General features: G+C 38.7%; 2 protein-coding genes across 2 annotated transcripts in view; one reads left to right on the top strand and one right to left on the bottom strand.

Moving 5' to 3' along the window:
* The window catches only part of LOC100114150 (coiled-coil domain-containing protein 6), a 119,651-nt gene extending 114,082 nt beyond the window's left edge, over positions 1 to 5,569 (top strand). The window contains exons 5-6 of the mRNA XM_031925194.2: positions 4,866 to 4,960; positions 5,051 to 5,569. Coding sequence (XP_031781054.1) covers positions 4,866 to 4,960; positions 5,051 to 5,203 — 248 coding nt within the window. The 3' untranslated portion in view covers positions 5,204 to 5,569. The remainder of the gene's footprint in view (positions 1 to 4,865; positions 4,961 to 5,050) is intronic.
* A 16,187-nt stretch (positions 5,570 to 21,756) lies between these two features.
* On the bottom strand, positions 21,757 to 23,377 carry LOC107982089. The gene is made up of 2 exons (XM_031925195.1): positions 21,902 to 23,377; positions 21,757 to 21,824 (listed from the first exon to the last, which is right to left on the bottom strand). The coding sequence occupies exons 1-2, from the start codon at positions 22,750 to 22,752 to the stop codon at positions 21,782 to 21,784; spliced, it is 894 nt and encodes a 297-aa protein (XP_031781055.1). The 5' UTR covers positions 22,753 to 23,377; the 3' UTR covers positions 21,757 to 21,781.
* Positions 23,378 to 24,107: the final 730 nt, after the last annotated feature.

Below are 24,107 nucleotides of genomic sequence, written 5' to 3'. Positions count from 1 at the left end.
GCAGTATTCCCCGCCATTATCTGTGTGAAGGACCTTCATGGAATGACCAAATTTGTTATAAATCAAACGTTCAAATTCTTTAAATCTATCGTACACATCGGACTTATGTTTTAAAAAATACACGTATCTATAGCCAGAAAAATCGTCTTTGAACGATACAAAATACCTAGCGCTTCCCAGAGAGTCCACCGGCATCGGTCCGCAGACATCGCTGTGGAAAAATTTCCCACTCACGTCGCTCGGTGTTGGGCTTGAAAGGGAGCACATGCGACTTTGCGTACTCTGGGTCCATAACCTATTGGACCTTGGGAATTAATTACACAGTGGAGATGTTCTTTGTGGACACTTAGTTTTCTTACGAATAAGTCGCGAATAATTGTATAACATCTATCGACACTGCTCCCGTTCCCTGGACTATACAAGATTATGTAAGACAACCAATGCTACGACTGAGGATAAGTTGATTTAGGCTTCTGATCGGTACCACGACTCGATCAGGACTGACGCGATGAAAATCGCTATAAGTAACGCTATGAAGCACTCTCACACAAATACGCTCGATGCGTGAGACCATAGAGTGTGTACACACGCGGTGACTGTGTCCCTATTTACATACGTATGAAAACACGCGAATATTCTCAACACGCACTAAGTATACAACAAATGTACCAAAAAAAATTTTACTTCTTGTAGATGATGTCAAGGTGTTAGGATGATCCTGAGGTTAACCCATTATACTTATGGTAAATGATATATGGTGCTACCTTTAAAATTACATCAAGTTTAACAACCAAGAAACCTCGTTTATAATCATAAGTATATTATCAGCGTTAAAATTTCAGGAAGACCAAAAAGTCCAGAAAAATTCCCTGAAAAATCCGGAAAGTGCGATATCCCATCTTTACATTAAAATATTGTATTGGTGCACTAAATAAAACAAAATAAAACTGTAGGAATATCTGACATTTGAAAAAATTTTAATTAGAATTGGAGGAATTTGAATAAATTGAACGGGAAATGACGTTTTGTAAAGTAAAAGCTAATTAATATTATGTAGATCTTAATTATTAAATAAGTCAGTATTTAATAGTATATTATGTACTAAGGGCGTAAAGTGGGCTTTTTTGATTGTGGAGTTTGCAATACGAGTCAATGCAAGTTAGCCCGAGCCGCAGACGAGTACTATTTACCATTTTCTTTCAAATATTTTAGCGTGCGTTTTTAATATTTTTTTTGCCCACATATGCCGTATTTGCGGGCAAAAAAAAAAATTAAATGCCCGCTAAAATATTTGAAAGAAAATGCTTAATAGTTCAGATCAAATATACGTATATGTGTGTGTGTGTATGATTATGTACATATATGTATGTGCGTGTGTGTAAACGAGAAATTCAGTACATGCGTTACAAAAAATATGGTGTGCACATTAAGGGCTAAGCGGGCTTTTTGGTCTCGTGTGGTTGCAGTACTCGTCTGCGGCTCGTACTGCAAACTCCACAATCAGCCTAAAAAAGCCCACTTTACATCCTTGTTACACAATATACTATTTCGATATAGTGTGCGTAATAAAATGGACTTTTACGCACGCTCTGCGTGCGCTTAAGCACATTTTTCGCCTCCTGTATCGAAAAATAACGTTCGATATACATCTCTCCCTCGTTTTTTTTTTTAATTTTTTATTTTAGCTTTATTAAAATCTCATAAGAGGCTTATATAACTACAATAGCGAGTATACATTTTTGCATTATAGATTTACATGTACATATTTTACATTAGCTCGTTTTACATTATATACATCAGTAACATTAATGTAGGAAGGATACAATGCGCTGACAGGCTTTGATATTAGGTTCTGCTATTAATATTTTCACGTTGAGCGGGAGTTATAGTTTTGGCTTAATTAGACTGTCTATTAATATGTTTCGAGGTTGTTTGTATAAAGTACATTGCCTTAAGATATGATTAAGATCTTCCTTTTGTTGATTACATTTGCAAGCAGAGGAATTAGTGATATCAACACGAGCGAGGGAGGCTGCAAGGTTATAGTGCCCTGCTCTCATTCTGTTGACCGTAACAATGAGTGCACCTTGGGTATTTATTTGCTTTGTAAGAAATATCTCTCGTTGTTCACCGTGCTTTTTATAACAAGTGTATGAGGAATAGAGTTTTTCGAGTCGTCCACTACGGTGTGCGTGTATAGATGCATATATATATATATATATATATATATATATATATATATATATATATATATATATAAATCAACATTTTCAAAATTTTGGAAAATTTTGGAAATTGTTTCAAAAGTTTTTAACGATTTAAAGCTTTAGTAAGGAGATGAAAAAAAATCAAGAGGAGCGAAAATCTCCCCTAGGGGCGAAAACCACCATTAATGCTCTTCTTGATTTCCGAGTCTCAAATTATTGTAGGCTTGTTCTACCTTATAGGGAGCGAAAATGGATTAATTTATACAAGTATTATGACCAGGGACTATTGCTCTGCATTTTGTGTGACGCTCGGAAAACCCTATTTTCAATCCACCTTATAGGCGCCGAAAATGATCTTTTTTATGCACGTGTTATAAAAAATAGAATTGACTTTTTGTCTGTCCTGATTCTTGTATGCTTTGCGCAGTGCTAGTTTTTTTTTCTTTAAATGATTCGTATAGATCTTTGTAAGGAAGTAATAGATTAATAAAAGCTTTGTAAGCAGTAGCGCTTTTTGCAAAGTGATCAATGTCCTCATTTCCTCGGATAACGATTTGTGAGCTGATCAAGAAGAATTTTATAGATATGTCATCGGATTCAGATGTGTTGAATTTATGGTACTTTTCTTTTATTTGTAGTATGTAAGGATTTGTTCTGCTACCTAATTTCGTGGATCGTTAAACAATACTTCTGTGGGGTCCGTTAATTAGCCTAGTTGGCTTCTCCTTTGATGTTTGATATTTCCATAGATCCCCCATCAACCAAGGTGATCAGGGGTTCAGGATCTAAAACGTCTTTTTCATTCTGCATCTTCCGACCGTCTGCTTCCTGTGGCATCATCAGTCATCTACTCCGTACAGCATCGTCCGGTCATCCTCTGGACAGACTCAACCATGACGCCTATGTTCCTTTGCATCGGGTGAGGGAGTCTGGGCTTAACTCAGTTTACCTACGTTTCTCAGCATTAGTCTAAGGACCATTTAGAGGTACAAAAACCTAGCTCTTACATTCCTCTGCATCGGGCAGGAGAGTGAGAGCTCAACTCTGTGACCTACGTTCCTCTGCAACGGTCCGAGGAGCGCTTAGAGCTTCTCGACCCAAGCTTCTACGTTCTTCTGCATTAGTCCGAGGAGCGCTTAGTGCTTCTCGACCCAAGCTCCTACGTTTCTTTGCATCGGGTAGAGGAGTAAAAGCTTGACTCTGTGACCTTTGTTCCTCTGCATCAGCGCAAAAAGCGTTTCGTATTTACGATTTAGTGGCCTTCGTCTAGCAACATTTAACTCGGCCGTTTCGCCTTGTCTTTCCCTTCTTTTCTCTTCGTCATTTCTAACCTTCTTAAAAATGGTCCTTACGTAGTTGGTAGTTGTTTACTGCGTACCAACCATTCTCTAACGTCAACATAGCTGCCATCAATTACTCCAGTGTCACTCTTTTGAGGTAAACATGTCCAGATCTCTTAATTTAATGGTCTCTTCTTGCTGTAGTGCTTTTATTGTATCTCCTTTCACTAGTACTGCTTTAACCGCTATTTGAAAGTCCGAGGTTTTGCTTTCTCGTGCGTTTAAGCTCTGTAAGAAGGTCTTCTGCTACTGTTCTGCATACTGTTTACGCTATCTCCCAGTTTGTTAGGTGAAGGAGCCGCTTTTATTTTTAACAAAATGTCTGCATAGCTCTTACCTTCTGCACCCTTAATGATTAGAGCATCCGGTTTCGGGGGTCTTGCCTGCTTCGGTCTGTCTTTGCTGGTCCTAATCTATTTTGTAACGCCAAGGACACTTTTATCCTCTTTGCTTGCCCTTTTCTCCTTTTTCTTTGACTTTCTTATGACGACTTCCTGTCACGCTGCCTTTTTAGGTTTATCACCCTCTGCTTTATTCCCTTTATTCCTACCCTGCGGAGTAGTTAGGGCTTCTTTTGTTGTACCCGCCTTTCGAAATCTAAGACTCGGGGTTGTCTGGGTTTCCCTCCCCTGAGTTCCCGTGCGTTAGCTTTGCTGTAAGTTATCATCTGCCGTGCAGAGATTTCTATAGCTTGCCCTTATGCTTTGGGCAAGATCCTTAATCTGTTTGTGCACATTGTTCCTGTTCTTGACATAGTCGATTAATTCCTCGATTTTGTTGCCAAGATGGTCCAAGCGCGCATTCTTGTGCGATACGCAAGCAGCTCTTTTGTCGCTGGCTGCATCCACCTCCAATTCCATATCACCTGCGTCTCTACATGCAGCATGGGTCAAGTGACTAAACTCTGCGGCATCTAACTGAGTTCGCCTCCCCCCTCTGAAACTCCGTGGGGTCAACGCTGACGATCGAGTTTTTCACCCGATTGGAATCGGTGGTGGGACTGGCCTCTGTGGCTTAACCTGCTTGGAGTAGTAATGTTATTAACTCACTATTCATGTTTGATTTATTTTCGGGGTTTCTTCTTCTAGCCTGTTTGGTCCGCGAAGCATATTTTATTTCTGCTCTACCCTCTGGCCGGTTGATGAGACCTCAATGCGCCAATGAGCATTCCCCTATCCACCACCTAGGAGATGCATCACATACGGGATATCCCTGCGCGGATCTTTGCTCTGTGTGTGTATATGTGCGTGTGTACGTGTGTGTGTAAGCGTTCTATTTAATAAGTTAATATTTCTAAAAAATATTTTTACATTTAAAGGTTCTTCATCTCGAGAAAACTTGAATGCTAATCGTTGTTATGCTTGTGGACAACCTACAACACTGTCATTTGCGAGTACTTCACCACCATCAGGAGTGAGTCCATCAAATTTTTATTGTTAATGTGTCACTGAACATTAAATTAATTACGAAACATTTGCATTAATTATTAAAAAACAATTTTAGAGCCATATTTTAGCGCCATCAAGTAGACGAGCTTCGGATAGATTTATCAAGCCTGCAATTCCACCAACCATTGTGAGTCCTAGTGGTCCACCGATAGGAAATACACAATCTAATCCTTCTGGCTCATGTCCAATGGACATTGCAAAAACATAAAGTGATTACAAATATCTATTTTGTCAAAATATACAACGTATTTTATATTTGTAAACTACGATTATTAAAAATATACTTTTTTCAGTGAATTTAAAATTAAAAATCCATTCCAGTATCTCACAATTTTTGCTTACCTATTAAAGTACACGATTTTTCCATATATTTTCCGAATTTGTGAAAAACTAATTTTATTTATTAAAAGGTAGAAAATCGAGGTAGAATTTGTAAACAGGAATAAATAAATTTGAAGAATTCAAATGTGCACAACATACATACACGCACACGAGCGCGTACACTGTTACAGACTCACAATTCTTTGATTTGCGTTACATTTCGTATTTAATATATAAATGGATTAATATGCAATACTGTATATTTAAAATACTTATTTCTAAAAGAGATGATAGATGGGGGCATGCTAGCATGGAAGGAATTCAGTTTGAGCTAGGTATAATAGCTTAATATGATATTTTAGACCATCTATCAGTGTTATTTCTTGGAAGAATGTCTAAAGATTTTAATACAAATGTTATAAATGTTTATCCATGTGTCTCATTATTCTTTCATGAGATTCTTTTCAATGTAATAATTTTGAGAATGATTAAAATCAATGTATTACAGCTTAGAGCTACAGAAAACTGTTGTAATATTTTATTCATGAATATCCTGGAAAACAGAACTTTCGAGAATTCCTTAAAAATTACCTTTGTTTGATTGATGTAATACAAATAAACAAGTAAATTTTATATATATATATATATATATATATATATATATATATATGTGTGTGTGTGTGTGTGTGTGTGTGTGTGTGTTTAAATTAATGAAAAGCATCTGTATTGCTGCATTTAGTGATTTATATTGTACAGGAAGATAACGAAATAGCTTAAGAGAGTTTAACTTGCCCCTGGAATTTTCGTTTATTTACATAATAATAAACTCTATTGCTTTTCTGAACAGATTCACAGTATTTTGTACCTGGTTTTTTATCTTACCTTATTTATTTCTGTTTACTTGTGTTAAGTTTATTAATGTGTGTGTACTTTTGTGTGTATATGTGTAGATGCCATGTGTGTTGCGTGAGTATCTCTCTCTCTCTCTCTCTCTCTCTCTCTCTCTCTCTCTCTCTCTCTCTCTCTCTCTCTCTCTCTCTCTCACGCTCTCTCGCGTATAGTATGTTGAAGTTTTGCGATATCTATATGAATGAAGGCGAATTACCCATCAAATTCTACGTAATGTTGTCGCTTCATGTTTATAACTTATGTCTAGCGGTTAAACTGGTGCTTGTGTAATATGATATAAATATGTATGGACTCGCGAAGCAAATGTCTTTGTACGCAAGAACGATACGTCGGAAGTCATCAATACAATTACTAGCGGCGATCTCGAGCTTATGTCCTGACAAACAGCGACTCGCTCTATAAGCGCTAGTGATTTAAGTCAACCCGTAAATGAAAATGAGTGTTACATACGCAAGCATGGTCTATTACGTATAGCTTAAATCAATGCAAACTCAATTAAAGGGCATTCAAATTAAATTAAAATCTTTCTTTTTGACAAGCATGTCAATATCCTAACAATCTCGGAAATCTGTCTAACACCCTTATATGACGTCCACCACGTTCAATATAAAAGGCTTCAATTATTTGAAGAGAGAGTAGTAATTCTTCTACGTTGACTCGATCCCTCGGTGGTTATTCAAAATAGAATGATCTTGGCTCTATCGGTATACCCGAGGCAATTTGTACGTAAGGAAGGAGAGAAGAAAACCAGGGTTCTTCTTTATTCTTCCTTCGACGTTTCGGTGGACAATGCCACCCTCATCAGGAAACTGCTTATTTCATATTAATACTATGTACATGAAATCACGGTATTAAAAACAATAGCGAGTAATTAAGAATACACTTACAGAATTTGTGGTCGATCGCCGGTATTTACATTCGGATATTGCGGGATATGTCTCGTCCCCATCGGACGGCGGGGGGAGAGGTGATAGAGGTGTTGCTCTCTCAGCTGTTCAGTTCCAAATTCGTTCGTTTTTCGATTTTCACGCGCTTATATAATTTGCAGGGAAATCGAGCGGTTTGTTGACAATTTCTATACCGACGTCACAATTCTGACGTCAATCGCTTTTGTTTTGTTTACATTTTAATCAGTGTATTAGGTTTGTGTATTATTAATGCTATCTTCCTTCTTATTAATGCTATTAGTTTGTAGGTGTATATGTATTATTTCGAAAATCAATCTTTTGTTTAGATTCGGCTCTTTATCTTTTATGTCAAAATTATCAAAATTGAATGTGTGATTATAGTGCGTTTGGTGTTCGAAATAGTGTCACACAGTGTTACATACGTGGGCCAAACGAAAAGGAATGTTTGTATACGCGCTGAAGAACAAACCGCTCAATTTCCCTGCACATTATACAAACTTTCCTTTGTTCGAGGCTTTTCAAATAGCCTCCATTAACGATACAGAATTCTTCATGATCAACGTCGAGTGTTCTCAGAGGCTACTACTTGATATTTATTAACGGTCATTAATTCAGAATAATCGATTTTTTATTCAATACTCTCTCTAAAGAGAACATAGAGCTTGCTTCCTGCGATTTCCGCAGTTTTCATTCCACTTCCTTCGCAGACGCTCCTATTCTCAGTCCAGAGTAATTAAAGCAGTCTCAATCACATGGCTGTTTAAAAAATAAAACTTGAAAGTTTTTAACGTATCGCAATCAACTTACTTAAATCACGCGCACCGTTTACCATGCGCAAGCACCAGCAGCGCCCAGCCTCCTGGTTTACGCCTGAACTGAGCAAAATGCAAAGATCGAGATCGTTTCGTCGCTCCCTACGAAGACTACCACGTTTCAAATCCCTCTAGATAAGTAGTTCCTTTCATTTTTCGCCGCGAAAAGTAGCACAGGTCAAGCTTTTGCCACGAAGACTAGCACTTTTCACAACTTTGCCGCAAAGACTAGCTCATTTCACGTCTTTGCCGCGAAGACTAGCACTTTTCACGAAAACACTCAGCGGTTTCGGGGCTTTAAGGTTAAAATATTTATGAAACTTATAATAGTTTAATAATTTTTGTACTAGATGACTAGTATGTGAATGTTACTATTTACCACTTTGGCGTTCATAAATAAGTTTTTCTCGTACTACAAAGAGCATTAGTTTGAGCCATGAAACGTGCTGCTTTTCGCGGCGAAAAGTGAAAAGTGCTAGTCTTTGCGACAAACAACGAAACGTACTAGTCTTCGACGAGAGTTCTGAAATCTACTACTCTTCGTAGAAACCGACGGTTTGTACGAGCGTGCGAAGCGAATGAAAAACTTACTTTTGTACCAGGAGTATCGCCTAGCAAGACGACAAGTCATAGCCGATATCAAGAAAGCTTCAAACGAGTATCTAACAAGACATTGCCTTGACCTGTCTAAGTGTTGGAGCCTCTTACGCAGGGTTGGCCTAATACGTGGAAAATCCAAATTTTCCCTGTATTTTTCACCAAAGACAAATTAATGAATTCTCTCATTTCATCTTTTCAATCTGATTTTAAAAGGAATCATACTACTGAAAAAGCGCTCTTAAAAATTGAGAAGGACACTTAGCATGGACCTAAGAACGGCTTACTACTAACCTTATTACTGCTATTCTACTTAAAACGCGCATTCGACTCTATTGATTATAAGACTCTACTAAGAAAACTACAATATCTTGGTTTCAGACTTAGACGGAAACATCTCTAGATTTTTAACACATCTGACGTTCTCCAAAGATTGTCTCTTGGTCCAGTAATCGTCCTGATTTATATCAACTCAATAATTTCAATATTAAAACATTGCAGAATGTTATTTGCCGATGACCTTCAAATTTCAGTGTTGCTAAACTAAATGAAGATGCTGGGCCAAGAAAAACGGCTTATCTTTAAATATTGCCAAAACAAAGACGATGCTCATTGGTACCGATCAGAATCACATACGAATTTATCCGAGTTTAATGGCTCCCATTTTGCATGACGGCTCTGTAATCCCTCTTGTTAATAATGTAAAAAATCATGGATTAACATTCTCCAAAACTCTTACGTAGAACAGCCACATCTTACGGGTTTCTTAAGGGCGCACTACGTTTTTTACTGTCTTAGATACAAGGTATACTTCTTACCAAGTAGTTAAAAAGCGCAGTTGGTAAATTGCCTTGTGCTACCGCACTTTGACTACGCCTGTCTATTTTTAGACCTTTACGGCTATTTAGCCTCAAAACTTCAAAGACTATGCAATACAGCGATACGGTACATCTTTAAATCAAGGAGGAACGCTGTACTCAAGCAGTATTACTCAGCAAGATCTCTTTCCACCCTAAAAGAAGAATTATAACGATCAACCGGAGCAAGCCCTTCATTCTTTACTATTCTTAAGGCCACTATCGAAATGTATCGCCGCACAGTGTACCAAAAATCACTTTTTGTGGTCAAAATTCGCTCGACAAGCCAAATCATTTTAAGTAAAAAAAAATGAGCTGTCTATGACGCCTGGTAGATGTGAAACATGCAAGCAATAGTTGTTTCGCATGAAACGCGTCTACAGTATTAAACGAAGTTAAAATAATAGAGAAGAAGCATTTAAGATCGATGTTATTTAGTCAATTTAACATAAAAATTGTGATGTTGCCCTTGTTCGAAGCTAGATCGCTTGGCGATCAACAGCGGCGCTACCCAATTAGTCGACGATTTCTGGATCGCTTAACGATCAACAGAAGATTGACAATTCTCCGAGTACGTTGCTGGATTGCTGAGCAATCGACAGCGGCTCAACAGATTTATTAAAATGGCGGGATCCAGTTAGATCGACCGCGTCTCAACGCCCCGAAACGAGTATTCTCTCGTTCTCGACACACGTAATTTCGTTCCGCGTTGCGTACCCCAACCAATACATCCACGACCAATAATTAGTGGCCATCGTGCCGAATATGCAACAACTTACTTAATCTTCTTCTTCGACTCCAACTTCCTTCTACTATCCGGCGACTTCCACTCTCTCTCTCTCTCTCTCTCTCTCTCTCTCTCTCTCTCTCTCTCTCTCTCTCTCTCTCTCTCGGCTTCTCAAAGCAAGTCATCCGCTGGTTTGCCTCCTACCTCTCTGGTAGAGAGCAGGCCGTCGTTGGTGACAATAACGAACGTGCTTCTCCTCGGCGTCTCAACATCGGCGTCCCGCAGGGGTCCGTTCTGGGTCCACTGCTGTTTGCATTGTACATCAATGACATCGGTTTCTGCCTTGATACCGATGTTTTCCATCTCATCTACGCGGATGACTTGCAAATTTACAGTCAATGCCACCTCGAAGAGCTCGATTCTTTATCAAACAAGATGAGTGCCAATGCTGAGAGGATTACTGGTTGGGCTGCACAGAATAAGCTAAAACTTAATGTTGCTAAAACTAAAGCAATTGTCCTGGGCTCTCCCTACTACATAAACGCATTACCCTCAACAGCTAACACTTTCATTAACATAGGGGGTGCCCAGGTCAGCTTTGAATCTTCCGTGCGTAATCTGGGATTGGTGCTCGACTCTAAGCTTACGTGGAGGGAGCATATTACACAAGTGTGTAAGCGTGCTCACACACTAATGTACAGGCTTTACTTTTTCAGGAAAAGCACCAATCTCAGGTTGCGCAAGCACTTATTGCAGGCCCTCCTGTTTCCTCTTATAGAATATTGTTCCCTCGTATACTGTGCCCTGACGCAGGAACTCGACCTAAAACTTCAGAGGCTCGTGAATATAGGAATTCGGTACATCTATGGTGTAAGAAGAGATGAGCACATCTCCCCATACAGGCGGGAGTTGCAGTGGCTAACCACTGCCGGACGCAGGAAGTATTTCACTGTTTGTTTCCTAAGAAAAATGTTTAACACAGCCGTACCATCATACGTACTGGCATACTTTGACTTCCGCGTGACACTTCGGCCTGTTAGGGGGGAGGTGATACCTCTGGATATTCCGACATTCGCGACGGAGACGCTGAGGAACTCGTTTCATATCAGCGCCTCATACCTACGGAACAACCTACCATCTCACATTCGTAACACTACATCTGTCTCAGGTTTCAAGAGACTAGCTAAAAAGCACTTTCTTGAGCTTGAAAACACAAACACTTGAATCGCTTGTACACATTCACTCAAACGCACACACACACACGCTTGTACACATTCACGCAAACGCACACACTCACACACTCTCGCTTGACCCATCTTCACATTATCATACTATCACAATACACATTTTTGCTGTACTACTATTCCTGCTGTATACAATTTATCGTACAACATATTGTACGCCAAATAAATCTAATAAATCTAAAATCTAAATCTAAATCTCTCGATCCACTTGGAATATGGTTGGCGGTAGCAAGTAGGTCCGGTCGGTTCAGCAGTCGAGGATATTGTGTACGAGAAGGAAGTCTCATTCATTCTCATAGTCCTGCGCGTTCCCGGAAAACCCGAATCCGCGCCCCCTATATTAATTAACGGCGGCGCGACACCGCCGGCGTCAACCGCCCGAACGCTCCCTTCCGTCCGCGTCTAACGAGCGAGAAAGAGACAGCGCGAACATGTCATATCGTCCTGACGCGGCATCTAGCGCTAAAATTATATTCAAGTCATCGTGCAGTCGTGGGCCGCGCCAGTGCGGTAGCATGGCTCGTTTAGTGGTGCGCGCTAGTGGTGTATGCGCGCTCCCCCCACTAGTCTCACCGACTCCGCGATGATACTCGGTTTCGCGCACGGGGCCCTCTCTTCGCGCGCGCGCTCGCTCTCTCTCTCTCTCTCTCTCTCCCTCTCTCTCTCTCTCTCTCTCTCTCTCTCTCTCTCGATCGCCCCCACCAAGCTACCGCGGTACGCTCACAGATGCGCGGCCGTGATGCGCACTCGTCAGTCTGCCTCGTGCCGCGCACTTTGCCCATCCCGAATCCGCTTACTCGTGTCGCAACGCGACTCCTAGTGGGTACAGGAGCAGGTGCGTGCTGGCTGCGTCGGTACAGCGGTACCCGACAACCCCTGACGGACTGCGGCGGCGCTACCGTGAAGGACATAGTCGCCTGCCAAGCCCGCAGGTGAGCCACCGCTGCTCCACGAGGCTGGCAGGTGAGGTTATTTTCCTCGGCGCGACGACAATCAATGTGATTGCTCCTCGGCTGCACGATATATTGTAGCAGGGAACAACATTGATGAGATTCCGACTCCGACTGCCGCAGCGACAACACCTCCCGAATACACAGCTCCACAGCAGACGAATAGGCCGAGACCGCTTGTCGACAGGTGCCAACAGCCGTGCCACCAAAGCCTCTCACTGACGCCAATTCAACCTGTAACAGAGGGATTAAAATACGTTATTAAACTTATTGTTAAGGTATGTGCTCTGTTGGGACTGAATTTTGATGCTTGTTTTCTTTTTTTTTTTGCTTGCATGTCGCTAAATCCTTATAAGCTATAAGCTGATTAATCATATAGGCCAGAATAGAGCAACTCAAAAGGTTCATTATAAAAACTCTTTCCCAATATAAAACCCGAATCGCAGTATCGTGACCATGGATCCACCTAACACCCAAGATTCCCGAATCCTTGATTTCACATCCAACCAATAGAACTCCCCTTCCCAAGCACCCTTCGTCATGCACATTGAATCTGGAGACGAGGAGAAGACTAATATCGGGAATATTGACCCACTCAGACTAGGGGAAATCTTATTGAAAGCGCAAGCCAATTTCGAAAACGTGAGGAAAATAGGCCCACGAAAAATAGAGATCGTATTCCCTACGCTTGAGGAAGCGAATCAAATAGTTGAAAAAAACTTGAATCTCCCCGAACATTGGATCCCATACATCCCTAACTTTAAAGTACTGAAAATAGGCCAAGTGCACGAATTGGACCCGGTATATTCTGTAGGAAAGCTAAAACTAGCGATAGAGGACAAGTATAAAGACGCGAAAATCGAAAGAATTTTTAAGAAAGAAAACGACACGCTTATCCCTACTAACTCCATTAAAACTTTTTTTTAAATCACCAAGTCTACCGGAGAAAGTCAAATTCTTCGGAGTTTGAGTAAAAGTTTACCCATACATTTTCAACGTTTTACAATGTAAAACCTGTTACCGATTTGGACACGCGGCTGCAAACTGCGGTAGGAAACCCATTTGCCTCGAATGCTCAACCGAACATACGAACAGCAAAAGCGGAAAATGAATGCTCTCTAAACGTTGCATAAATTGCAAAGGCGACCACTCAGCCCTAGACAAAACGTGCTCTAGACTTATAGAACAATCGGAGATTAAATATGCCATGGCTACAAAAAATATACCCTTATCACATGCAAAAAATGTATATAACTCTGGGTGTCTACACCACTACGGAAATCCAAAATCAACAAGACCATACTCTCAAGCAATTAATAACACTCAATTAGTAAACCCAAGCTACAACTGTTTACCAATCACACCGAAACGTAGAAGGCCGGACTCTCCTATAGTCCAAATGGACGATGAGATAGAGGCAAGTGGCCAAACGAATCAAAACACAATAACCTTACCTAGCGCTATACAAACATACCCCAATATAAACACCAATGTTATAGAGTCCAAATATAAAACAAAGCAGATCAGCAAAAAAACTTCGGCCCTTAAATATTTCGCAGAAAACCCTGGCAGCGACATATCCCGCTGCAACGCAATAAATATTTCCACTCGAAGACGCAGCAGGAGAAGTCCGTCCAAGTCGTCGCTGAGCCGCAAGAAGGTGCGGTCTCCGGAGCTCAGACTTCCCCATGCTATATACTAAGAGACAAGTTGCTGCTCTTGTCCTGGGCCTCTCGCGGTACACCGAAATCCGGGCACCGCGTGACTGTGTATGTATATACATGTATTCCTCTCCGCTGACTCGAGCGAAATTCGAGTATCGAGAGCGTAGATTGTCCATTGTCCCTTGATGCTCTCCCGCGACAAGTTTGAATAATGAGGCTGGTGCGAAGCTAGTTTAGTCGTGCTTTTTTTAAGCCATACGGAAACGACGTTGTCGACTTTTCATTGACTTCGAACGTGAAACGCAACAGGTTTGAACCGTTAATTCTGATTTATCGAGAGCTTTCGAGAAGTTTCAAAAATAGAAAAAGTACGCGCTCAACGAAATTGAAAATTTTTCAAATAACCACAGTAGCCAGCTACCTTTGACATAAAGAACATATTCCTCCGCAGGGTCAGTGCACTGGAAGCTTTTACTCACCATTCGTGAAAATCTGGAGCGACTGCGGGAGCTTGGCCTTGTCGAGCGAATGTATGCCATGATACAGTACAGCAGAAAGTTTCCCCTGTCCACTTCAACTTCGGCCTCATGTGAGAGCATGTGCGCGATTATGAACGCGTCCATCCAACAGAACAACAATTTGTGCAAAGCGATTTTTACCTTAACCATCACCAAAGAAAAAAGGAAAGATTAAATATCTTCCTTCTTAACTCTAGTTTTAACAATAGTCCTAATATTTATTTTACTCGCGATCATGGTTTTATTAAAGATAAGTTTTATACATCCCTCGAATTTAATTTTAAAAACGACTGCGTGCTCTGTGTAAATAGACCTATCAACAAGAAACCAAACAAGTTCATGAATAAATCCACTAATCAAAATAGGTCCTTTAAATATCGTAATGACGCACACCTGTGGCATCAATACTCTCTCAGATTGGTATCAAAACGCGTGAGCCTCTGTGGAATTATACAGCACCAACACCAAGTAACCAGCCCTTGCAAAACCCTCCGTATTCAAAGGAATCAAAATGGCCCAACAAACACAATTTGATATTCTGCAATGGAATTGTCGTAGCCTGAGGGGCAAGAACTACGAACTGGAAATGCTCCTTAATGGTTTCTCTGTAGCCTGTTTAAAGAAAACGTGGCTTAAAGACCAGGAAATTATGCGACTTAAAGGATTAACTGTATTAGGAAAGACGGGATAACCGACACGAACGGGGGCGGACTATTATCCGCGATAAGAGATAATCTCAGCTACAAAACTATTTCACTGAACCGAGAATTTAACGGCTTCGAAATTCTAGCTACGTAAATAATTGCATTGATCAATTTAAAAATGTTATAATCTGCGGAGATTTCAACGCACATCACGATATGTGGAGCACCGGAAAAACAGAAAAAGTGGGAAAACAGTTAGTTAATTAAATTAATTAATTCCAATCTAGTAGTTTTAAACGAACCCCCTCAGTCTATGCTCATCCCCAAGCTAGGCAATAGACCAGGATCCCCAGACATTTCCATCATATCTATAAACCTGATTCACAAAACCCAATGGCAGGTACTGGAGGGCGGTAAAGGTAGTGACCATCTTCCAGTCGCCATCAAAATCGCATCCCTAATAGACAAACCTGCAACTAACAGAACCAAATTAAACACCAATAAAGTTAATTGGACCAAATGTCAATCTGAGGTAGAATATAGAGTCGGAAACGAAGATCTCAACCTCACGAATCCCACAGAGGCTTACGAAAAAATTACCAATTGTATAATAGTATGCATTAAGAAGGCGGGAGCGAAAATATCCAAAGGTGAACGAATAATAAAGAACCCCAAATCTATACGGTGGTCTTCGGAACTGGACTCGGCAGTCGAAAACAGAAAAAATGCCACTGCGGAATACCGTAAAAACCGCATCTCAAATACGTACACAAAATACGTACAGACAAATGAACAATTTAAGCTCATAGCTAAAAAAACCAAACAAGAGTACACAAAAAAATACTTGCAATCATTGAGCCCGACGTCCAAAACTAAAACTATTTGGGAATCCATCAAAGGTCTAAAAAGATCTAGCAACGCCAAATAGCATAGATAATCTCGATAACGAAGATCCAAACATTAAAAACACCATCCAAAAGATCTGCTCCAGTACTCACTCAAACCCGATCCCTATCCCACCTGACATTTACAATCACCACCTTGATCAACCAATATCCCAAAGTGAATTTTGTGCGGCTATAGGTTCCCTAAAAGAAAAATCCTCTCCGAGCAGAGATTTAATATCAAATGAAATTATAAAAAAACTACCGAAATCAGTCAAAGAAAATATCAGAAAAACCTTGAATTCTATACTGGAACAAAATGCTTTTCCCCCACAATGGTCCGAATATATTACGATACTTATCCCCAAACCGGGCAACAAAGGGTACAGACCCATTGCCTTGGCCTCCAACCTCCTAAAACTTCTGGAAAAAATCGTAAAAAAAGGTTAGACTGGTACGTGAAAAATGATTATATAATTCCTCCCTCAAAATTTGGCTTTCGCAAACAAAAATCTACCCAAGATAGTACAACCCTCCTAGCCAGTAAGGCTTACCTCTCCCTATCTAAAAAACAAGTCTTCGCTGTCCTTATGCTTGATATCGAAGGAGCCTTTGACAATGTGGACCCTAACACTCTTATACAAGACCTCATTGAACTGAAGATTGGTAGCAAAACCACTGCCTTCATCCAGAAAATAGTAACTTTTAGAAACATATCCTTCTACCTCAACAAGAAATATATTGAAGACAAATCCACCACAAAAGGACTCCCACAAGGCTCGGTTCTAAGCCCTATTCTCTTCAATATCTACGTTAGAAAAATTGTCTGCAACATGGGGCAATGTAGCAACTTCCAGTTTACTGATGACTGTGCAATTACCTTCACACACTCCAATCCACTAAGGGCAGCTGAGGCCATCGAGGAAGGTGCTAACCAGCTTAGGCATTGGCTTAAACAAAGAGGCCTAAAGATTGTCCCAAACAAGTCTCAGTTTATTCTGATAAACAACAGAAGAGAATCCCTAAAACACATAAAAATACAAATAGATAAAACAGACATTTTCCCTGCAGACCAAGTAAAATTCTTAAGTGTAATTTTCGACTCTAAATTGAGATGGTTACCCCACATCAAAGACATTAAAAATAGAGCAATGAGTAACTTAAACATTCTCAAAGCCTTCTCAAATAAAAAGTTCGGAGTTAAACCTCCCTTACATTTAAATACATACAAAGCCGTCACTAGGTCCATCCTGGAATGGGGATGCTCATGCTTCTCAAACACAGCTAACTGCCACCTTAAAAAGCTCGAATCGGTCCACAACACAGGATTGAAAATATGCCTGGGCATCCCGAGATTCTCATCCAACATCCTTGCTCTCAATGCAGCTGGAGAAACCACACTCGAACACCGCAGGGAAATCCTAATAAAGAAATACATTATGAAATCAGCAAGCATTAAAAAAACCCTCATAAATTATATTAAATCAATAATAGAATCAGTAGAAAAAAACACTAAAAACAAATCCAAATTTATCATGAAAACCACAATAAAGTACTATAAAGAAATAAAAGACACATTACCTGTTATATTCCAAACAGAACTACCTGTCCCATACGAATTTCCACTTGAATGCCAAGACACAGACATCGACGTTAAGAATATCGCCTAGGATTCGGCAAGCAAAGTTGGTATTAGTTTGAACCAGCTAGTTCTGCGGAATTTTCCAGCGTGCGATAGAATCTTTGTTGATGCAGCCCATCCTCTCAGGCATGGGCTGGCAGTCAAGGACTGGCCGTATACCATGAAAATTAAAACAATGAATTAAAATATAAAATCAAAAACTCTTCCACTAGTACAGAATCTGAGACTTACGCAATATTAATGGCACTCCGATACATTAAAAATAGAAACCTTAAGGACTCAACTATCTTTTCCGACTCGAAAACCGCAATTCACCTTATCAAAAATACAACCTGCAATGCCACCACCTCAGCCCTTATCTTGGAATGCAAACTGAACATCCAGTTCATCCAAAAAAATAAAAACAAAGTTAGTCTAGTCTGGATACCTGGCCACAGAGATAGTACAGGCAACACCACAGCAGATAGGGAGGCAAAAAATGCCATAGAACTGAACGATACATTAACATTTAAAACCAACTAGTATCAATTGTTTATCTCTCAAATCCACCTACTCGATGCTAAGTGGCATAACTTTCACTCAGAGCAGCTTGACAAAAAAAGGAAAGGATTACCTCAAAAAACTAGCATTCACTCATCCAAACAACATAAAAAAATCCTTAATAACCTCAACAAAGAACAGATTAGTATTTACCTCAGAATCCTCACAGCCTCTCGCTGCACTCCAGAAAAACTATTTAAAATAAACCTCCTTGACAGCCCCACGTGCATCTGTGGACACGAATACTGCGACCTGCAACACTTAACATGGGAGTGTAATCAATACTTATTATTCTTAGAGACGAATTCAAAGAAACCCTAAGAATTCAATACAATACTATTACCTTTGACGCCAGCTCTATCCTGGCCTCTATGGACGCACTGTCCATACAATCATTATGCGAATTCTACATAAAAACAGGCATTAGAATGTAATCACCTATAGAAGATCACCTGTCACTTCTCTCGCGTGCTCGATGAGCTCGCTTTTACGCGGGTGGAGGTGAGAGGTTAAAAGGCCTGCACTGAACACAACGACAAACACTACAAGAGGCCACAGCGATAAGGAGCAACAAAGTAAACTACTCCAAAGAACCACTCAAGGACCACAGGGCGTATTTCCCTGCCACCACTAAACAGCAGTCGGGTCGGCGAATTGACGCAAGTCAAGCCGCGTAGCGGATCTTACCTCCGCTACCAACCTACAAAAAAAAACAACATTGATTGCGCAGACAATTTCGTGATAGTGTACACGTGTAGCCGAGCAGGCAAAATATACATAAAAACAATAATCTAAATAAAGTATTACTATTGAGTCAATTTCAATTATTTTTGCAATATTATTAATGCTTCTAAAACACCGATTTAGTATTGACGGTTTATAAAATATGAATTTAGAATTGATATTTCATGTTTTCAGAGCCTACAGATCGAAAATCCAAAATATACTCTTTCCATCTTTTTTTACTGTTTAAGCGATTTTAGTAAAAATCAGGATTTTGACATTTCAGAGATTAGTGTGTTTTCCTTTAGGTTGCGTAACCTCTTATTATATATAGGTTTTTACACGAACAAAAATAATTACACGAGCATTTTGCAATTTTTTTCATTAACAATGTTTGCAATTGGGCTTGCCGAACGAATTCTGGCCACAAAAATTAAATATTGGTACACTGTGCGCCGTACATTCTTAATCAAAAGGACGCATATTTGAGACTTGATGCCGGAAAAATACGGCTCAGCCCTACGTCCAATATCTTCAAGGACAGGTCACTTAACTACTTACTAACTCAAGAGCAGAAATATGTAATTTAATCGCGTCTCTAGTCTTAGCTATGTTTACATCGTCGCTCCGTACAAAGACTAGCACAGCTCAAATTTTCAAACAAAAACTAGCACAACTCACGTATTTCCCACGAAGACCAGCACAACTCGCGACTCTTATTACTTAAAATGTGAGTATTTTACGTTTTTATTGGATTATTGGGTTATTTAAGTTCATGAAAACCTTGGACAAAGACAGACCTCAGAGTTTTAAACAGTTTCGAGAATTTCTAAAATAAAAGGAACAATTTAAATAAATGCTTGTAAAAAATTATTGTATTTGTGAAAACAATTTTAAATTCGGTAAAAAGTTGTAAATTGTGAATATTTAAAAATGTTCATTTGGGACAGTTTTGCAAAAATCGGGAAATTTTTATAGAAAATCGCTGTTGAAAGTTTAAGTTGTGCTAGTTTTCGCGGCAAATGCGCGAGTTGTGCTAGTTTTAGCGGAAAATTTTGAGTTGTACTAGTCTAGCGTGCGTCAAATGAATTGTGCTACTTATGACGGGAAATTTGAACAGTGCTACTCTTCGTAGGGAGCGACGACATATTTACTTAATTCATAATTATAGCGACAAGATTGCAACTCGAGTACAGCGCTCAATGTAAGCAAATTCTTCTTTTGCAAATCTTACTCTGAAAATTGCCGAATATTAGTACGGCACTTATACTCAGCAAAAAATCCTGGTACTTCAAGCGTGTGTTTAGCAACTCATATTTTTGTAATTTGCATGTAAATATCGCAAGTTTTTATGTATTTAGGCCCTTGGATCTGGGCGTTAATAAATCAGTTATAATCTAATTTAAATCTCTTTTTCTTCTTCTCTCCCTCATTCCTCTGAGCCTAATTGCTCCGCCCTCTGTCTATTGCTACCTCTTTACCCCTCCAGCTCTGGTCTCCTCCCTACCTCCGCCGTTTTCTCTCTCAATTAGTCCTATGTATATCGCGTTCCTTCCGCTTGCACAATAATTTTGTCCGATACTACTAGTGCTCCTTCTGCATTCACCTCTTCTTCTCCTCTTTTCTCTCATCAGTAGTTATCTAGCTCTCCTCTTCTCTATTGTCATTTACTGCTCCATTCTTATGTTTCCCTTCCTGTTAACCTCAGTCTTCTTTGATCAAATCCTCTCCGTATCCTCCCCCTTCTAAAATACAATTTTGTTGGTCTTTTCGCTTCTAGTCTCTATCTTTCTTAGCCATTTTTTACAAAAAGGGTTTTTCATAAAAGTACTCTGGCAATTTTTTAGAAAATTAAATTTTGAATAAATTCACAGTATTTAAAAATTCTAAGTACCCAATTGAAAAAAGTCTTTCTAGTAGTGAAGCCTCATTCACCAAAAATAACTTTCCGACCGTGCGCAGGACCTGATGTTCATGAGAAGTGACCTTATATTACACATCATAATTGCTCAAACCAACTTTTTTCAGCCAAATTCACTATATATATATATATTAAATATACTATATTTTACACTATGCCTAAACTAAACTTTTGAAACTAAACGCTTGAACTCATAGTATATTATAGTTTATATATTTATTTTTTTGTCGTCCACAAAACTTGTGCTACGCTGCCTGTGGCTGACAGCAGCAAGTCACTTATATTGCTTTCATCACCATGTATAATATAGTAAATTTAGTAAAAGTACCTTGATCGATATTTGTTTGAGAAGTCGATTCTGTGATGCAGTAATCATATATCATTTAGTTAATGATTTACATTTGTATTTTTTATAATTATGAGGCATAGTGTTACGTTCAATGCAAGCAAGATTAAAGTTTTATCATTTTAGACTTTGTGTTTCTATGCGGTAGTTGTATAAGTATGTTATACATATCCATACATACATAAGTGTTTAGTGGACGCAAGAATATAATAAAAGGTTCACCAATTTAAGATTTTAAGTATTATGTAAATTTAAAATCTTAAATTGGTGAACCTTTTATTATACTCTTGCATCCACTAAACACTTATATGGGTGATTCTGCCGTAACTGGCTCAAAACGGGCACACAAATGTTCTATGCTAAAATCGACTATTTTTAACCTGCCGGACGGTTATTCTACTTGTAATTACATACAAAACAAGTCCCTAAAGCTAAACCACAGCATATTACTTATAAAAAGTTATGTTAAGAATCCATATTTGACTAGGTTACGGAACTGACATTTTTGTAATTCGCTACTAAAACTCCATTAAATTTTAATTTAACTAATAGCACATGTTATTTTATTTTAATTTTGATTTAATAAAAATGATATTGATCATCTGATTTTGCTACCGGCACCCTGAAAATTAAAATTACTTAATTATTTTTATTATTGTAGGAATAATTTTTCAAAAATTACAATTGTGTACAATTTACCTTGAACTTCTTCTGGAACTTATAGATAATGATGCAGTCGTTGCCACAGTAGATTCGTTCAGAGTTGTTTCTTTGGTGTATATAGCATCTTTTTTTATTTTTTTCTCCTGAACTTTGGGTTTTTCTTTGACTGGCACCGCAGCATTTTCCATGTACTCCATAGTTCCAAGGAAAAAATGTCGACATTTTTCACCTGGTAGGCAAATCAAGCAGCTGAGTTTGTTAAAATAAATTTTAGTAGAATTTTCTACTCTCCAAGTAAATTGGTACATTTGTCGGGTACCATTATAACATTTGATTTCATTCGACACTTGATTTTCTACTTTTGAAATGTCTACTTCAGTTATCGAAGAAATATAAATCTTTTTTGACTTCTCTTTAATTATAGAAAGAAAAGCATCAAAATTAGAAACATCTCTTCCATATTTAACTTGGTCATCAGCTAGACGTTTTAAAGCTCCACCAATGCCATCAGCAGGCCCTTTACCATGACCAGACTCACTATAGTTGTAGGTTATTTTTCTTATCTGTGCATACCGTTGGGGTAAAACTTGAGTGATAAGAAAAAATAATGTCTTGTTTTTGTATTGGTTTGTAGGACCATCACTCTTGAAGTTAACTGTGTTTATAAATGGCAAGTCAGACAAGAAGTGATCCAAAATATCGAACACATGAGCCAAAACAGCAACAGCGTCATGCCTTAAACTTTCTGATGCCGTAGCAAATCCATTTGAAAATGATTCACTGTAGAACATTCCGGTATGAAGTGTTACTTGCTGTCTGCTGGCACCAAAGTGCACAGAGTGTACTTCAGTACTATATTTGCACATATAGTTTTCACTGAAATCCATTAGTACAACACATTCTTCTTTATTTAATGATTCAGTCAATTGATTAAAATAATTTCCTTGATGGAAAACTCGTTGTTCATGAGACAAAAATAAAATTAATTCACTTTTGAATAACTTTATAATGTCATTAATACTACTAGTGAAAGTTTCTGTACGAGTTATGTTGACTAGTATATTCTTCTTAGTCTTGGCACTCACACGAGTCTCTTTTTTGTTTACCCATTTTGAGTAATTTAACTCTTGAGCCAGATCAATATGATACAAAATACAATTTCCTTACTCTTGCATTTATCACATGTTCTTGAAAAGCAATCGGTACTTCTGTTATTACACACTAAACTCTCTACTAATTTATAGGTTGAATTTTCTTGAATTATCTTCTTTGCATGTAGAACTTTTTGAATAAATTCAAAGTTGACATGGGTGATACAAGCACAGGTATCTCGCTCATTCACTTTTGGAGCAATGCAGTTTACTGGACGATACTTACAAAAAGTTGAATAACTTACTATGAATGACTTCTCTGCAGAAAATTTTGAATACAAATCTTTCATGCTCGCATTCAAGTACTGTACTTGACATTGTTCTCCATTTACTTTTTTGAAATTTCTCTTGCCGGGGTCAATGGTGCTATTTTCCTTGAAGTACTCTTTTATGTGCAATACCATATCACTAAAATATTTTATATATCTATTTTTTTGTAATGATCCTTGATCGTCAGTGGTGTTTTTCTTTACTTGAGGTATAATCCGCCTAGTTTGTGCAAGGCACTTATATTTTTTTAACACTTTACCAGCCAATGTAAAACGTAGAAATCTTTTGTCTCTTTCTTTCTTGGTTGTTGCATAAGATGCTTGAAGTTGAAGTCGCAGTGCCTCACTAAATACCTACAATTATGAATTAATATATTTATCATTACAATCATCGCATGGACAAAAAACATAGCCTACACCTACCAGTTTTTGTTGAATATCATCTCGAGTAGTTTGTTTACTATTAAGAAATCTTCTCACACTCGACTTTGGCGAAAAGCTTATTTTTTCAGACTGCTTTTTTAAACGATCATTCCTTCTTTGAAGAGTTTTGACCTTCCTTTTTAACAAAATGTTTGATTGTATCAGCTTTTGATTTTTTTTTTGTACGGAGCAGACGGTTTTGGAGCTCTTTTTAGCTGCTTTAGATCTTGCGCTTGGAAACTTTTTCAAACTATTATCAATAGTAGCGTTAGGAGCAGATTCAGCATCGATTGATAATTGTGACATTGATGAGAGCAAATTTTCTTCGTCATTTATCGGCGAATTTTTGGCGACACGTTTCCGGAGTCGTGACGCTCTTTGATACTCTCTGTTCTTCTT

The sequence above is a fragment of the Nasonia vitripennis genome (genome assembly GCF_009193385.2).
Source record: "Nasonia vitripennis strain AsymCx chromosome 2 unlocalized genomic scaffold, Nvit_psr_1.1 chr2_random0007, whole genome shotgun sequence".
Classification (NCBI taxonomy): domain Eukaryota; kingdom Metazoa; phylum Arthropoda; class Insecta; order Hymenoptera; family Pteromalidae; genus Nasonia; species Nasonia vitripennis.
The sequence above is the reverse complement of the archived record's forward strand: the minus strand, read 5'-3'. Positions and strand labels throughout refer to the sequence as shown.

Bases quoted from the DNA above. Each gene is read 5' to 3' on its own strand.
- LOC107982089 (XM_031925195.1), bottom strand. From the start codon at position 22,752: ATGGATTTCAGTGAAAACTATATGTGCAAATATAGTACTGAAGTACAC. The intron at 21,825-21,901 runs GTAAATTGTACA...TTTAATTTTCAG, and splicing joins AGTTCCAGAAGAAGTTCAAG to GGTGCCGGTAGCAAAATCAG.